Source organism: Chelon labrosus, assembly GCF_963514085.1.
Source record: "Chelon labrosus genome assembly, chromosome: 23".
NCBI lineage: Eukaryota > Metazoa > Chordata > Actinopteri > Mugiliformes > Mugilidae > Chelon > Chelon labrosus.
In genome coordinates, this window is record NC_140356.1 from 12976614 (window position 1) to 12994502 (window position 17889).

The following is a 17889-nucleotide window of genomic DNA, read 5'->3' on the forward strand; positions in this document are numbered from 1 at the left end:
AGACATTTAACTAGATGGAAAAGTCCTACACTTTAGCATTCAGGTTTGCCCGTTTGTTTTTCTCAAGCTAAATCATCTGCACTGCAGTAAACTGCCTTTGGCTCAAAAACGGTTCACTCACTCCAATGAGGTCTTCTCTGCCACCAAGTAGCTCTTCACCCAAAAAAAAGTGTCTGCATGACCAAAACTTCAGTGTGCCAAAAAGAAAAAAAAAAAAAAAACAGGAAGCTAACAGCACTTTCTAAAACAGAGCCAATAACTCACTCCCCTAGCAGCAGAAGTTTTTGCCTGAATGAAAGGGCCTTTTATGGCACCACGCAGACAGACACCGGAGCGGACTCGGACAGAATAGGAGAAGAGGTGCAGACTAAAACAAAAAAGGACAAATAAATAAGAGCGAGGGAGAATGGCAGAGGGGCAGAGGGGAGTGTGCAAGAAAAGAGAGCTCCATAAATTGTAGCCCGACACAGGGCTGCAGGGAGGGCGTAGCAGCCTGATGAATAGAGCCATCAGCCTAAGCAGAGGCTACAGAGCAGCCTGCCATCTGCCTGCCCATTACTAGAATGGAGTGTATGACGGCCTGCTCTCATCTGCAGGCCCCGCTGGCATCGCTGCCAACCAAGAACATTTCTTTATGTGTGTGTCTGTGTCTTTACAGTTCCCAAAGTCCAAACAAGGTGAGATGTCCTTGCCTAGACACAACTACATTCCCGTAGTTTCTTCTGTTGTGTTGCGAATACGTGCGGGCGAGCGCATTTGTCAGGCGCTTGTGTCTGTTTGAAGCATATTGTGCGAAACTGTGTGCGCAGATTCGCAAGGAGGCGAGGGTGGCCCTCAGAGAAGAGTTACAGCAGCATGGCAGACGCTTCACACCTCATTGGCAAGCGAGGAGAGCCAATCATCGCCAACTGATCCGCCCCTCAGGCTGCCAGGCTATTCCTCAATATCCTCAATGAGTTAGAACAAGTGAGGAGGAGAAAGAAGTGGGGTAAAAGTGAGGAAAAGAGCAGAGGGGGACAGAACAAAAGAACAAAAACAGGGAGTAAACCCAAAACCCCAGAATAGGGATAGAGTGTGTGGAGAAAAAAGGCGTGCAGAGGCACACAGGAGGATAAGAGCCAGGGACCAAGAGTGGGGTAAACTTTAAAAAGAAAAGCTATTTTTTTCTTTGCAAAGGGTCATTAAATCAAATGTGATTAGTCATCATGGTGGAGGATGTTGTCTTTTGTACGGCAGACTTGAGTGCATTGTGCTACTTTTTTTCTCTCGGTCCAGCTTCTTTGGAGAAGAGAGGCAATATGGGTCAGAAATACCATAAAAGCACTGAAATGAAATTGTAGCTTTAACCTAATCGCTTTACGCAGTCCAATGCAGGAACTGGTGGCAGTGACAAAGTTTCACTGCTCAAACAGAGACAGATGGTACTAAAGAGACAGTGAAAGCCATACTGATGGAGGCCGATGGGAATAACAGTAAAAAGAACATATGGAGAGTAGTCCGGGGTCTTAAGTTTATTGTAGATAATTGACATACTTTATTTCAAGAGACTTCAAAATGGAAATCACGCCAGGATAGTAAGTGAATAAAGTATGGCTCCAAATACAAGGCACATTATTTTTGACATCTGCTTTGCTGTATGACTAATTTCTATGAGACTGCATCCATTTGTTGAATTCCTTTGCATCATATATCATATCACATTTTGTACTGGACAGGTACAGGTAAGACATTAATACTGCTGCTAACCGTGTCTTAACATAAGATAGTTACTGACACTGATTTTCTCTTGGAATTGGGTGCAACACCTTCAATAAAGTCCACATTCCCTTCATACGCCGCGCATGAAACCCTCTCCTGCCATCTCCCATGTATGTCACATCAGTGGGTAATAACAAAAACAGACCATACCTCCATGCGTGACAGCCGTGCTGACCCTCAGGGGTCTCCTCACACATGCTCTTCTCCATCAAACCGCAAGAAGAATTATCATAACAATTTGCATTATCTTCAACGCAGATAATCATGACAAAGACTGGCAGGGGAGGGGGATAATGCAGCCTTTGTGGTGGGTAATTGTATGTGTCACAACAGTTCTGGGCACCTTATTTATGCATGGCTGAAAGTCTGAAGAAACAGCGCCATGGTACAAACGCACTGGAAACATGAAAACAAGACGTATGACAATTAAAATCAAGATTGAAATGAAAACATATAAAAAAGGGAGAAATGCTCAAAAAATCGGTGCCCTTGAAAGTGTTTCGACAAGTATTGGGGGAAAATCTTTGGTGTTTGTTTGCTGTTGATCTGACAGGAGCGTTGATTGTTCCTGCTGTCATGATTGCTTTTTGAAATGGCTTACATTATTCAAATCTCAGCTTTCCAAAGATATGTGTAGAGTACGTAGTGTAGACGTGCAGGCAACACACCGTGGGCCTGTGGATGTGCCCGAGAGCAGTAATGGGTCCCTTGGTACGTTTTTGCTGAAGGTAACAGGACACAGGATTACTTTGGATAACACATTACTGGCACTTTAAGTTCCTGTAAGTGTTGGAAGAACCATGCAAGTGTTGCAGGAAATAAGAAAGATCGTAGGTGCTTTCCAGCACAGGCTGAGCCACGAGTGTAATAAGTCACTGGTCCAGACGTAAGCGTACATTGGTCGGTTGAACGCATTAATGCAGCACTGATAAATGTTTGATGTGAAAACAACAGCACTTAATGTTAGCCTGGAAAAATCGTAAAGGATGTGAAGTGGGACTGAAGTGACATTGCTATACCAACCAACAGTCAGCTGTTACGACACATCAGGGTTCCTATCGTTGGTGTGAATGTTAACTGGGGAAAAAAAGGGTATGTACTTCCTGGAGGAGCTACCCTCAGCAAGTCCCTAGAGCTTCTTGATTTGAAAGTAAAGATTTGAACTACCCAACCAGTACCATGCTAAGTACACATTTGTCCAGTAGATTTTGGAAACATTTTTTTTTAAAGTGTATTCTGTAACTATTCTCTCCATAAAAGGAAACGTACGGATGCCAAATCTGATTCACCGTCTCTTTAAATACTTTCTCCAGCACCTCCATCACCTCTAGAGAACATATTGAACACAGCCTGTTGCCAGTACTCAATGCTCAAGGACATCTCAGCTACAGATTCTTTATGAATATGTATTTTTAACATTTCACTTGCAATTAATGTTCCTTTACATCCAAACCTACTTTGAGAAGTTTTAACACAATTAACACAATTCCTGCTTATTTGCAAAAATTCTCCTTCTTTGGAGTTGAAATATTTTACTTTAAGCTGCTGTGGATGCCTCAAACAGACAGAGGTAAGCGCTGTGTTTAGATCTCATGATTCTAATCATCGTTTAATTATATTAGAGGGGATATAATCTCATTACACAGAGACTAAACTGTTAAATCACTTATCCTCGGTTCAGAGGTACTTGGTCAGATAGTGAAGTCATGCAGCTTGTGTCAGAGTGAAAAACAAGTGGGGGAAGAAAAAAAAAAATGGGCTTAGTCCGTTCTGTGGAGAAACACCTGCCTTGAACTCCAATACCCATTATCCCTAACCTTTAGAAATCCCCTCCTACACACACACACACACACGCTGTATAATAGAAGTCAACCCCTAACCCCTTTGAGACTCCAAAAGTCAGAAAGCAAAAGGACAGCTGACAGACAGAGGGGGATTATTCAATTCGAATCACATGCTTGCACGCACACACACACACACCCTGTCTCTCCGGCCTCTCCGTCCATCACACGCAGTTTCTTCTCCTGATGCAGAGTTAAGATAACGTCTCCTCTGCGATCACCTGCGTCAGACCCAGACGGCGTCCTTCTGACTTCAACACACAGTTACCACAGCTACAAAAAGTGGCTGCTGCATAACTACCCCACCCACCCATGCGCACACACACACACACTGTCAAAACACACACATACAGTGTCCGTCTATCCGGTTAAATCCAACCCACAGAGTCTGGCAGAGTGCAGACAGCGTGGAGAAGCCGTCTCCTCCAAGACAACATTAGCCCGGGAGACTGAGCAGAGAAGAAATGCACTCAAGAAAGAAAGAAGGGAGGGAAAGAAGTAGATAAGTAAAAAAGAAATAAGGACAATGAGGAGATAAGGAAGAGGTAGAAATCCCCTCGAAAAGTTACAGCACGCAGAGGGTTCCTGCAACGGAGCTATATAAAGGAAGGCGGACAAAGAAACAAGAGAGAAAGATAGATGATGTACCACATCAGGGATGAATATTTCTCCCGCGCTTCAGTCCTCCTCCCTTGGGCGCATTCACTCCGTTTGGCAAATGTCGTTGTGACAACACAAGGGCCGCGTATCCATCAAAGACTGGTAATGCTTGCCGTAATTAGCATAAAACACACACTAAAACGCACACACACGCACACACGAGAGAGAACGAGAGACGGTGTCCGCTGAATATTTATTGAGAATAGTTCAACAACAGTTCCTGTGTCGTTCGGTCTTTTATTTCCTCTGATCATACACTGTCACAAGTGTCGGCCTCGATGAATACTCAACACGCATTTAGTTACGTTATTAACATCAAACACAAACTGAAGAAGGATTGTGTGTACAGGATAATGCATTTGGAAAAGGAAAACAATGAATTACAGGATCAGGACTGACTTTTATCAGTAAAAATAGACTTTTATACTTCTAACAGTGTTGGAGTGAGTGAGGATGGGTCAAAGTGACTTGTGAAAGAGGTGGCTGTCTTTCTTGAGGTGGTCCCAGTAAATCCTTATTGTCCTTCCAGAGGGCCAAGCTCAGGCTTGGTGGGTCCTGTCCGCCCCTGCTGTGTCTCCAAAATGTCAAACAGTGTCACCGCCCCTTTGCCAAACTCATGGGAGAGGTAGACGAAGGGTGAAAGAGGTGGGGAAGGAGGTAAGAATCGAAGGACAAAGGTGTCTAAAACTCTCCTAGGGTGCTGTGTTCGGTTCTGGTTTGGTTAACCACAGGGTTCTGAGGGTGTGTTGTCTTGGTGCTGACTCATTCCTCCCGTCTTCCACTCCACACGTTAATCTGCCTGTCAGTTATTCAATAATCAGTATTCGCCCACAATAAACTCTTCATTGCTTCCTTCTTTCGTCTTCCTCATCCTTAACCCCCGGTCCTCAACTTGTTCTGCAGACAAAAACAGAGAAGAAAGCGCTTCAGAGAGGCGGAAAGGCAAACAAAAATATCAAAATAGACAAACAGAGGAGGAAAATATTATTTCACACATGAGAGACGAGGCAAAGAGAGGAATGCCTGAGAGTGCAATAAAAGAGAAGAGGATGAAGTGAGTTCAAGAAGTAGAGAAAGGACCCAAGGGCACTGGATTCCATGTTAGCGATAAGTGCAACCACAAATCCCCAGCACTCCCTGTCAATAACCATTTGAACCGGCCTATTGCAGCAGATGCCACTGGATGAAAACTGCCTGAGAGAAGATGAGAAAGAGAGAAAAACCGAGAGAAACAAGGGACATAGGAAGGAAATAACGTAGAGAAATCTTCAGAAAGTTAAGTATCCTCTTCCTCGCTGACCGGCTTAATAACGAGAACGCCGTGGCTCAGATAAGTCCATGTCAGTAACATTTCTCCAAAGTGTTTATTTTCTGAACTATTGATCTGACGGTAAATGGACTATTGATAAAAATATTGCTCCTAGCATGCCTACTACAGTACAAACTCCAGGTTAAGGCAAAAATCTGACTTTGAAGTAAACACCTACTAGACGGTCCCATGGTAACTCTCACCAACATTTCTACTGTGGCTACTGACAACACTTTCTACTCTATCAATCTAACTACTTAAATATAGGAACATGACAGCAGTGTGACTAGAATGAATTAAAACCCAAAACTAAACAAAAAAACTCACTGGAGATGCAGCAACCCAACTAATATCTGTGACAGTGACCTCAGCAAAGGTTCCTCATGGATGCCTTTCTTGTCAGTGTTTTCTTACCTTTTTGGGATTGGGTGTATCCTAGCGGTCTAGCTTGCTGTCTCTTCTTCACTGCCTTTGCTGGGACATTACTATGCTTCTTTGTTCATTACCGCCACTGACTGTCTGTCACTTGATCAGCGTGAAACTGCCAGTAAGAATGCAAAACTACATCATTTACACCGTCATCATTCGAAATCCAACTGGTATCGAGAGCGACAGGGTAGGCTATAAACTTTATGCGCTAGATGGTTTGTTACACAGAACCATCTGAAAAGTCATCCAAGGAAACAGTTTGGAAAAAGGGTCATTTGACAGAAGTACTTGGCAATTGACTGGAGGAACTGGAGGTCTGTGAAGGTCCTGGTATACCTTCATCAAGGCTAAAACGAAGGCAACTGGACTCGTTTGAGGTTTCTTGAAGACCGCTCAACGATGTGGCTTCTTTGAGTTCCAACTGATTAGTGTGGACTCTAGGTTGTGGCCACCTGAATCTCTAACTGACTAATGTCTGTTAATGGCCCAATGCTCACTTAAATTAAAGCTAGTTTTTCCAATTAACCTGGGTGATATGTCCAAATGGTCCAACCCTTCATTGGCCAGAGGCTCTTGAGACTCAAGGGGTGAATGGAGGTGAAACAAAGTATGCTTGTCTTTTTCTTTAGACATGGCAAACCTGGGGATTCGTTTAAGTCTTGTCTGATCTTCTGCTTCAGTCCTTTAGAGATGTCACCATGGTTCCACAGTTCGGCAATTATCTTGATGAATGCAAAATGAACAGACTGACAGCCTAAGAGGCACTGTGCTTTCTTGTAATCATAAACATCCATTAAATTAAACGCGCAAACATGTGTCGAGTCAACAGTTGATGGCTTAATGTTGAACTGAGATATTAAATCATTACGCTGCTTAAGAGCAATATTGACAGCAATGCAATAGTATCCTCTAAAACCACAAAAAGGAATCTAGTTTTGAGAGTAAAAAGGAGATGTAAGGGTCAGTCTAAAAAATGAAGTGGAAAAGGAATAGATAGGGAGCACGAGGCAGTCATGCAGTGAGAATATGAAATGAGGAGGCAAGCAGTGGATGGAGAGATCGGCCTCCATGATAAACTCCTATTCATGAAGAGAGAGGGAGGACTTTATCTGTCCTTCGACTGCCTCTTTCTCACTGTTTGCTATCAGACCTGTTAGGAGCTGAATGCATTAGAAATGTGACTAGGGATAGTGGATGGACGGAGGGAAGGGAGGATGATTGTGGGGCAGGGAGGGCACAAAAGAAAGCGAAAGTGGGTCTAAATGTTATCGTTGACCGTGGCGATAAGAACGCTAATTATCAGTGACAAAGGCAGGGCGGCTGACAACGCCTCCATCTCGGCTGACTCCAGTTGAGGGGTCAATAAAGCAAAACTGAGATTTGGGGGATTTGGTTGTTATCCTTGGTGAGATGGCATCTTGGACATCTTTATCTATACCAGCAGTTTTCAGCTGAATTTTAGATTTGAAGACGAAGGACGGAGGGATGTGGAAACTCTCCGAGATACACCGTGAAATGTCTTTGACAGAAAATGAGAGGCGACTCTTAGAGGGCAGTTATGGATCTTATGACCTCCCGAGGTCAAAGTCACATCATTTGACATTCCCTCTTGGAGCAGCTTCCTGCTCTGCTCTGATAAAGCTGTGCTAACATCCTAATCGTGAAGCTGCATCAGCTCATATCAAACCCTACTCCATTCCTCCCCCCCTATTTTGTCGGCTCTGTAATTCTGCATATTATCCTTTAAAGCCTTATCACAGAACTGTTTCTTTTGCACTTAATGACTTTAAAAAGCAAGCCTTCCACTGATAAGCACAGACGAACAGGAGTGCGCTGTGATTGCTGCGGGGTGATAAACACAAGCGGATTACCATATCGTCTCAGGCTTGCTTCCAAACAATTTACAAAGATCATAACAGCATCCGGACTGCGAACACACCCTCGCTGAATCTTGACGAGGCTACAGGTAGCTCTCTTAAACGCACGTCCACACGATGAATAAAACATACTGCAATTTACATGACATATAGCTTAAAAATTTTCCCTGCATCTGACTTTTAGATCTAATACCAATACCCACGAGAGTGAACGAGAGACACAAAACTCAGTTTTCCCAATTTCCGGGAAAACAATTGTAAAAAAAAAAAGAAAAAAAAATCTAATAGAAAAGCTCTATGAATGCAAATTGAGTCTTTTTGGGGGCAATGGATGTTACATATTGCAACTCCAGAGAGGGGGAATCAAGTTAATATCAACCTGAGTGACATTACTATTACCGTACAGTGTTTGACTGTGTGAGACACAGGGTGAAAAAAAAACATTTGCACTTGGCTGTGAAAGGAGAGAGGACAATGGTATCCAACTAGTAGCTGCAACTCCTTTGGTCTTATTACATTAAAACACACAGAGAGACAGTCGGGGGAAGGTCTGTGTCAGCAGGTATTATGGAAATAGACCATAGGGTTTAAACTGGCTATTTAGAGTGAGCTTTATTCAGGCGCCAGTAGCCTGCTGGAAATTATATTCTCCTGTCTAACAGCAAAGAGCCGGAGCATGTAAATGGATGCCAGTGTATGCATGTGTGTGTGTGTGTGTGTAATTTTAATTCATTTAGACATTTAAAAAGGGAATTGCTGCCCTTCTGTAGCTACCACACAAAAGCTGTGAGCCCTAGGATGTAGCTCACTTCTGTAGCTCACGCACACACTACTTTGTAATACACACACTGAAATCTACACTATCAGATAAAGAAGGGCCACGACTTACATATCATCGGTCCATGAGGATGCATGCACGTACTTGCCATTCTTTTCAAAGGGGGAAAACATGGTTATTTTTTCATACAATGAAATGGTCATTTGTTTAACTTCAGCAACTGATAACGATAATGTGGAACATAATCTCTGGACTTGATGGAATTTCTTTGGTAACACATCTGTAAAAGCTGTTATACACCAAACTGACTCCAAAGAATGATCAGCAATGATGGCAGACTATGACGTTGCCTTCTCTGGACCAAAACATTGCACTTCAACACACCATAAAGACAACAGCCAATGGTCCAGATGGATCTCCAGGAGGAGATACAAACCATCAGACAGTGCTGACCTCGCCAGAAGCATGCTGATCAGTCGGGGTTCCAGTAGATTCTAGATGATCATGTCATGAAAATATTATTGTGTATTTCAATATTTAGATGAGATAAAGCTGAATAATAAGAAGAGCCTTCTGCGTGTGCTCTTTGAACTTCTTTGCTTTGTTTCCATTTGTCTCCTCTCGTGTGCTGGTTTGTTAAGCCGATCAGAGCGATCTCTTTAATCAACTGTCATTTAACATGACAAACCTGGTGAAAAGCCCCTGGCAGGGGTTTGACTAGTGATGACACTCTGCAGAAACTAAGGTCTCAGATGTTCACCGACGGCCTGGCACCAGCCTACGACTGATTGTTGGTTTGGTGTGCCATAATACAGATTTGATTACATTGCATTCGTACCTTGGTTTAGTAAATACGTACCAGTTTGGCTTCGTTGACACACTGCAGGTAAAGAGCAGCTATGTTGGAGCAGTTCAGGGTTTTCCCAACATTGTCTTTGTAGCACGCGAGGATCTGGCCCTGTAGGTCTGCACACACAGGATTCACCTCGTACCTCCTGCAGAGGTGAGAAGGAGAACAAAACAAAGTGAACACAGGGAAAAATAAGGTGTTAAGCTGGAGTTCGGGATGGGGTAGGAGGAAAAGGGATAGCAGTCTAAAAAGAATGGCACAAAAAGAATGAAAATCAAACACGAGGGGAAAATAAAAATGACAATATGATTGTGAATTATTGACTACAAGAGAAGTATGAAGACATATTTCTAGTTTACAGTGTGTGTGTACACCCCCCTTGGCGTTTTTTATTATTACTGTCATTCCAGTCCAAAACACCCTGAAGCAAGCATCTGTATTACTGTATCTGCTGGGAGGAGGATCAAGGGTCACTGCAGCCTCCACAGCCTGCTGTGATGACCGTGTGTGCACTACAACGTATCAACAGAGAGGCCAGAGGGTTTTTCGCAAAACGGACAATCCGGCAATGGCTTCATCCCTCGAAAAGGAGATCCATCACGGTTCAGTTGGTGACTCTATGAATCAATGCGCGATGCAGAGCGAAAGAAGAAAAGGGTAGCCGGTTTAATCTAGACGTGCCTTACTTGTTACAATGTACTGATGATAATGATGATGAGCTTAAAATTACAGAGTTAAGTGTAGCCACCTGGTAAATTAGTCTATCCTCTTATATCTTACCAATAAAATCCCTTTAAAAAGGTCTCACAGAAGAGAGTATTGATCACTCTAGTGGGTATTAGGGAATCCATCCATCGATTCAGAAGGCCTCCCTGAAAGTGTCAACTATTTATAAACTGTGCAGCTATCACCTTGGATGGAAAATTCAATCTGCCGGCATCCATAAGGAAGTTGTTGTTTGCGAGTGTGAATGCTAATAAGTCTGCTTAAAAGCCACACATCAGTAACTTAGCTGTCCTTGAGGTCTGCTGTAGTGCCGCTGTCTTAGTTGCGATCCAGATGACAGCGCATCTAACGACAGAAGCGACTAAACATGAGTGCCTTTAAATGAGACTTCTTCTGGTGTATGCAAGTGTTGGACGTTTTTTTTTTTTTTTTTTTGTCCGTGTAAGCAGTGGGATATCCCGCCAGAGCTGGTGCCTGGTTAACTGCTTTTGTCTGTCCCTTCACACACCCACCATAAAAATCCATAATGACGACACTTGCACATGCTTGGGCTGTTATGCTAATGGAGGCGTCATCGTTTTGCTCACACCAGTGCTCGGGACACTCAATCTGCCTCACTAAACACGCCTAGCATGGGTGTGAAAGACAAAAAGACTGTGCCCGTCAGCAACTCTGGGGATCTCAAAGGAATATCGGGGAGTGAGGCTGAGCCCCCGTAGTCAGAATCAGATGTTTGATTTGCCCCCTGGAGAGGGAAATTACACCCCCTTGGATACAAAGCTGGGGATTGGTCGCATGGGTCATTACTCGGAGAGCAATGCGGCAGGAAGCTGTGGCAGTGGAGGTGTGCACATATGTGCCTTACCATGTGGCTATATTTGCTAGGAGTGCTGCAAAAATCTATAGTCCTTGTCAGTGCAGGTCAGTGACAATTTGTGACAATATGAGAGGAGGCCTCCACACATTCACCAACCTCAACAAGAAAATGAATAATCAATACGTGCGCCCACTAAGTTAAACAGCCGAAATCCTTTAACAGTCTGTACACTAAGCTAAGCTAACTCTATTTTTATATATATAGTACATTTTGGTTGCTTTCAGGGTAGGTTCATACCCTGAATTATACCTGACATTTACCACTTTCAGATCAAACTGGAACATTACACTGTCGGGTGCAGAGGAGGCTCTGCGTTCGTGGATCCATCAGGGAGAAATTCAGTCATTTGCTAGGAGGCATGACAAGGCCATTGCTCTGCGTCAGGGTATTGAACGATGACAGCAGCGCTAGCAGAAATCGCTGCCATCCTATTCCTATGGATCCCGCCGTTCATTTATTACACCGCCTATGGGCATCTACAGGGACGAGAGGAGCCACATATACCCACTAATTACTTTCTTAAGCGTTCGCTATAATGCCAGGTGCATCTTGCTGATACAAACCACAGTGTTTATCACCAGTAATGGCCTCCGAGAGAGAGAGACGGAGAGAGACAGAAGGGAAGACAGAGGAAGGGAGGGTGGATAGAAGTGAAGAGCATTTCTTGATGAGGGAACTAAATAGTGGTACTTCTATTTTATTTATTTATTTATTTTTGCTTGCTCTCCGGTTCTCTCTGAGGGGAAGGGGCCGAGACGGCGGTTGAGTTAATCATAGAGACAATAACACTGTCACACACACTCTGTGACTGCACGCCGCATCTTCTATCATCTATCATTAAGATTAACATTAAGTTCCTGCTGCCAGCCGCACAGAGCCAGTCAGGAAAGACTACAACCTCCCCGCACTCCTTCATTTTACATTAAATCCCCTCATGTCATTTACTATAGTGTGACTGCCATGCATCAGGGGGAGCAGATGCAAAAACAATAGACAAGTTATACACCATGGATATGCCATAGGCCATTACCAGTAGAGGATCAGCCTTTTTTACCTTTGACATATGAAAATGAACCAGATTTTTCAGCAGTAAAATGAAGTATAATACAAAAGAAAAACATATATATATATATATTTTTTTTTTAAATTAGTTACCGGCCTGAGGTCATCACCAATCTTTCTCATTCTTGTTATGGAAATACACTGAAGCTAAGGGGGATTTTGCCCTTCCTATTTAATTAACGTCTGCACCAACAATGCCTCACTACAGCGCATGACTCCATCAAATACACGCTCCATTTTTTTCTATCTACTGTGGGAATCACAGGGTGTCCTTATAAATATAGTCAAAAACAACTATGAATCATCCAGTTCCCATGTAACCTGAGTAGCGAGGCATTCATAAACAGGGATATTGTTTCAAATTTCCCAGAGCAAAGCTTGTTTGTAATTGCGCTTAAGTGATGTAAGGGAAATGAAAAAAAAAAAAAAAAAGTGAAGGCCAGAGGCTTGCTGGTGCTTTTTCCATCCTTGGTTTACTCTGGCTGTTTAATTTGGGTTTTGGTTAACTGGCTGTGATGTATTTGGATTAGTTAAGATAAGACATAGTAATAGCTGTATAGGCAAGTCTTCTCTGGACTCTTCCACATTTTTTTCATGAGTCAAGTTAAAAAACAGTGGTGGGTTCTTTCTCAACTTTCAGAAGAGTGTCTTTAATCTCACTTGCTAGACCTTGTTGTCTGGCTAGCTTGAGCCATCGCTGCACACATGGCGAAGACAAGACATGTAACGGCAGCCAAGTGTCCCAAAGGCCCAATAATTGTGTTGACATTGATAAGTAAGGTGAAGAACAAGGGACTGATATGGTGGAGGATAAAAGGACAAGCAAGTACCGTTAAGATTTACACCGATCAGCCACTGACAGGAGAAGTAAATAACATTGACCATCTTGTGGCAATACAATGTTCTGCTGGGAAATATTTGGACTTAGCGTTCATGTGGATGTTACTTGACATGTAACACCAACATGGAGCAGATCAGACACCCCCACCCCATATCAATGACACTCCTTGATGGCAGCAGCCATCCCCAGCAGGATGCAGCCTGACACAGACACACACACAAAAACGGTTTAGGAACAACTCCACATTCACTAGATCCCCAACTGATCAAATATCTGTGGGATGATCCACAGAGGCCCCTCCCCTCAACCCAAATGACCCAAAGGCCCCCCACTAACAACATTCTGTTACCAGACACCGCAGCACACCCTCAGAAGGACCATGTCCATTCTCTGATGAGTCACAACTGCTTTAGAGGCACAAGGGAGACCTACACAATATTAGGTCATAATGTTATGGCTGATCGGTGTATCAGCCAGCTGCAGCTATTGTTGTGTCGAAAAGAAGAAGAGAGAATATTGGTTTTATTTGGAGCCAAATATTTATATACCTGAGGGCAGAAGATGTCAAAATGTTCTCCAATAATTGAAGAAGAGCAAACACGAGGAGCACAACTATGGCTTAGTCAGGTTATGTTTCCAAAAATTATAATGCTACAGCATAAATGTCTACCCACACAAATACAACGATTATTCCACAGGTTATAGAACCAGTCGTTGCCAATAAATGTCCCACATCCTCCCACTCTTTCTCTCTCGTTTTCATCATCTATACCTTGCCTTCATTCCTCTCCTCTCCTTTATTTCCCATCCCTCAACCCCCGAAGCTTCACGGGACATTTAATAAAACTCCACGTGTTGGGAGACACTAAAACAAATAGAGATATCAGGACAGATACAGTCGGTTATTATTTGTGTGCGAGGGTAAGCGCGTGAGCCGCACCCTTGTACCCCTGAGACAGTAAATCTAAACAGTCATATAGGGGTCTCGACTCGTACCATTAGTAGCAGTAAAGGTCGCTATAAGAACTCCATCTCCAGACCAACTCCCAGCACACACACACATATACACACACACACACACACACAGGTATATACACACAAACCAAGTCCCTATAGTCTTGATGCACTGATAGAGCCAAGAATGAAAGGGAGGAGCGAGGCTGGATTTGATATCTACATTACGGTTTCTCAGCTCTGTCTCATAAATCACAAAGAAAATAGAAAGGAAAGAGTAAAAAAAAAAAAGAAAAAAAAAGAAAAAGGACAATGGACAGAGAGAGTAGTGGGGGACAATCCACGGAGAGAAGATGCTTTATTACAGAAACTGAAACAGAGACTTGAGAGATATTGGACAGAAAAAAATGTGCAGAAGAGAAGGAGGATAAGTGGAGGAGAGAGGTGTAGAAGAAGCTATCGCCTCACTTTCTTTGCAAAGTTGTCCTCTCGGATTGGACAAATAATTTGGTAAAGGGTCAGAAATAGTGTGCGAGACTGAATGTGTCCCACTTAACATGCAATAAAGAAGAACAGATCACCTTCTCCCTCCCTCTCAATGTCCGTCTCCCTCCTCAAGGTGTCCCCAGATCATTTAACACCGTCCCTTCTTTCAAGCCTTCCACTGCGCAAGCATTTACATGGAGGGGACATGTTCTTATTGGGTTTGTGGCTTTAACGAACATACTGGCCGCGAGCCGGACGATGTATTGTGATCGATGTCTGGATTTTCATACAATATGCATGTGCTGCGCCGATAGACGGCACCAGGAACGGTATCAGTCCATTTTTCAAACCAGCATATATTGACCATCTACTGTAACATTGTAGAGCCGTGCACTAAAATGACATTCATAGATCTCTGTTAGCGATGCAGTCGGCTCCGATAGCTGGACAGAGTGTGAGACACATGAGGAAAGGGGTACGTTCATCTGTCATAATTTCAGATGCATTACAACTCGGAGCAGAGACAAGGAAAAGCACATGGGGACGCACGGAGATACAAACACAAAGACAATTGAGACAGGGGCGAGGGAAACGCTGTCCTCAGTAATGGAGGGCAGCACAGACTGGAGTGGACTGTTGTAAGAGTTTTCCGTTTAATAGCAGCAAGAGCGCCAACTTCTCCCTATAATCTACTAAATTAGTAACGCTAATCAGTCAATGTCGAAATAATCAATAGCAGAATGTTAAGCCTTCTCCACCAAGGCAGGTTGAGGGACGTTTGAGATGAGACTCAAACATGGCTACACCAATCAGCCACAACATTAAAACCATTGACAGCAGACCATCTGGTGACAATACAATGTTCTGCTGGGAAACCTTTGGATCTGGCATTCATGTGGATGTTACTTAGACATGTACCACCCATCTAGACCAGACCAGGCACCCCCACCCCATAGCAATGACACTCCTTGATGGCAGTCAAGGAGTGTCCATCCCCAGCAGGATGCAGCCTGACACAGGCACACACACACAAACGGTTTAGAAACAACTCAAAAAAACGTGAAGAACAGCACAAGGTGTTGACCTGGCCTCCAAATTCACTAGATCCCAAACTGATCAAGTATCTGTGGGATGATCCACAGAGGCCCCTGCCCTCCAACCATAGGACCCAAAGGCCCCCTCTAGCAATATTCTGTTGCCACCACAGGACACCCTCAGAAGGCCCATGTCCTTTCTCTGATGAGTCACAACTGTTTTGGTGGCACAAGGGAGACCTACACAGTATTAGGAAGGTGGCCATAATGTTATGCCTGATCGGTGTAATTCACTAGGGAGCGGAAAGGTTCTAAAGTTAACCCAACTTTGAACTGGCACTAGTGCCTCGTCCACATTGGTGGAAAGGCAGTATGCTTTATAAGAATCATTTTTTAAGACGTGTCCTCAATAAAATGCATTGCAAATATGACTCACTGATCAAACTACTCTCGGTGCACATCTTCGCTTGTCTTCTTCTGACTGATGCTGTCTATTAACAGCACACAACGGAATACTTGGTATAAGACCATAGACTGCTTAAGCTTTCAAAAAAGACATCATGTTCAAAAGCATTTAACTTCGTTTTTACCAATAAAATTATACTTCTGAAAAATAAGTTGTTGCTGATAAGTCTGGGCAGCTGCTGCCTTTCCATTTCATAGGACTTTTGTCAATACTAGAAGAAGCCATTTGCTCGGTTTTAATGGTGGTGTGGTTATAGAGGTATCATTAAAAAGCACTTGATGAAGAAAAGGACAGAAAAGCCTTTCTGTCTCTCTGGTCATCTTACCACATGTCTAACTCCTGCTTTTGTCCAAACCCCACACAGACATTCGGGAGCAACACATGCTCCATCGACAGTATGGATTACTCCCGCCTGCCACCAGATTGAGTTCCCAATCACCACATTGTCTATTTATCATCATTTGGGTCCGCTCAGGGGTTAATAGGGTTAAGGGGTGGGTGCCGGTTCCCTCCTAAAAAGCCCTCGTGTTCTCTCTAGTTAAGGCAGGCGTCAGTAATAAGGGGAGTAAATAAATACAAATGATCCAGTTAAGGAGAAAAATGACGCACGTTTCGCCCATGCTGCTTTTTAAAAGCGGACCTGAGTGACCCCCCGCAGCGAAATCCATCAGCATGGGTAAGAGATTGAATGAGAGGGAAGGGACAGAGAGGGAGAGAGACAGATTCAAGAAAACAGTGAGGGATAAAAGACTGTCAAAGATTGGCGACGGAGAGTGAGGGGGGGAGGTAAAGGCAGACAATAACGAAGAAGGAGTGAGTGGAGGAGATTTAAATTAAGACAGAAAACACTGTTCCTATATTAAGTGAGCATTGAGGGAGACAAAGAAGGATGAGTGGGTGAGAGGAAAAAGGGGGAGTGTGTCCTCTCTGACCCTCTTATAAGGACACCGGCTTCAAGAAGGACGAATGCTTAAAACATTCAATGAAAGATGTCCATGTTTGTCGAACACTGATATTATATGGTTACTGGTAAATATGCAGTACATACTGTGTGCCTATAGTGCCATATAGTATATGAGGAAAAAAAACAAATACCAAAAGGAAATAAAAGTTCTGAGTGGGTTTCCCAACCATTTGCAGCACAGCAAAGTCGCTAAATAAGCTACTAAAAGGTGTGTACGTGCGTTGCGTGTCCGTGTATGCGCCCACGCAGGTCCCTCTCGAATCGCGTGTGCTTTTTACAGCCAGCACGGCGAAGCTCTTAAGACCGAAAGAAGAGCTTTTAAAGCAGTTATTGACTTCTGTCTCCTCAGCTGACCACCATCTTGTCCCTGCGCCCGGGGTTGCCTGGATACAGAATTGTGGTTCGCCCTCACCTGACAGAGGGGTCAAAACGCCGCTCAGTCTTTCCAACGACTCCAAAAAAAAAAAAAAAGAAAGAAAATAAATAAAAAACATACTGCTGTGACTTCGGCTTTAGTGCTTTGCAATTATCTGTCGGCTAAATTAATTCCTGTCATTTTTGGTAATTAAATGTGCCGCTCGGAGCAATTAAACATCAATAAATCATTACTTCATTAATTTTGGGACGTCAGTATTATTCCCTTAAACAAACAGGAGAGCTGCCAAGAGAATTGAAAGCCTCTACCTGCCTCTGCACCTTATTTACATTTTGAAGCAGCAGGTTGGATTTTGGAGGAAACCTGCTGGATTTTCTCCAGCGTATTTATCTTCCCCAGCACGATAAAGCGAAGGTACGCAATAGTCTTGCAATGCTTTGTTGCAGGACTATTGGATTGGATTGCACGAGTTTGCACCCCCTCCACGTTGCGCCCAAAACCTCTATGACAAGAAGAAAAGGCTTGGGGTAAAATTTAGGAAATGTAGTGGCAACCTTGGGACGCCAGCAACCTGACCGTGATTAAAATTTACTGCACAATA

The 17889-nt window shown here is 43.5% G+C and overlaps 1 protein-coding gene across 2 annotated transcripts in view; it reads right to left on the minus strand.

Annotated features, from left to right (window-relative positions):
• Positions 1 to 4203: 4203 nt before the first annotated feature.
• The window catches only part of chchd3a (coiled-coil-helix-coiled-coil-helix domain containing 3a), a 63876-nt gene continuing 50190 nt past the window's right edge, over positions 4204 to 17889 (minus strand). Inside the window, exons 7-8 of one of the 2 annotated variants that reach the window (XM_084573080.1) lie at positions 9512 to 9647; positions 4204 to 5156 (exon numbers count right to left, since the gene is read on the minus strand). In XM_084573080.1, coding sequence (XP_084429206.1) covers positions 5133 to 5156; positions 9512 to 9647 — 160 coding nt within the window. In that variant the 3' untranslated portion in view covers positions 4204 to 5132. The remainder of the gene's footprint in view (positions 5157 to 9511; positions 9648 to 17889) is intronic. The other variant, XM_084573082.1, reaches the window with a different exon arrangement.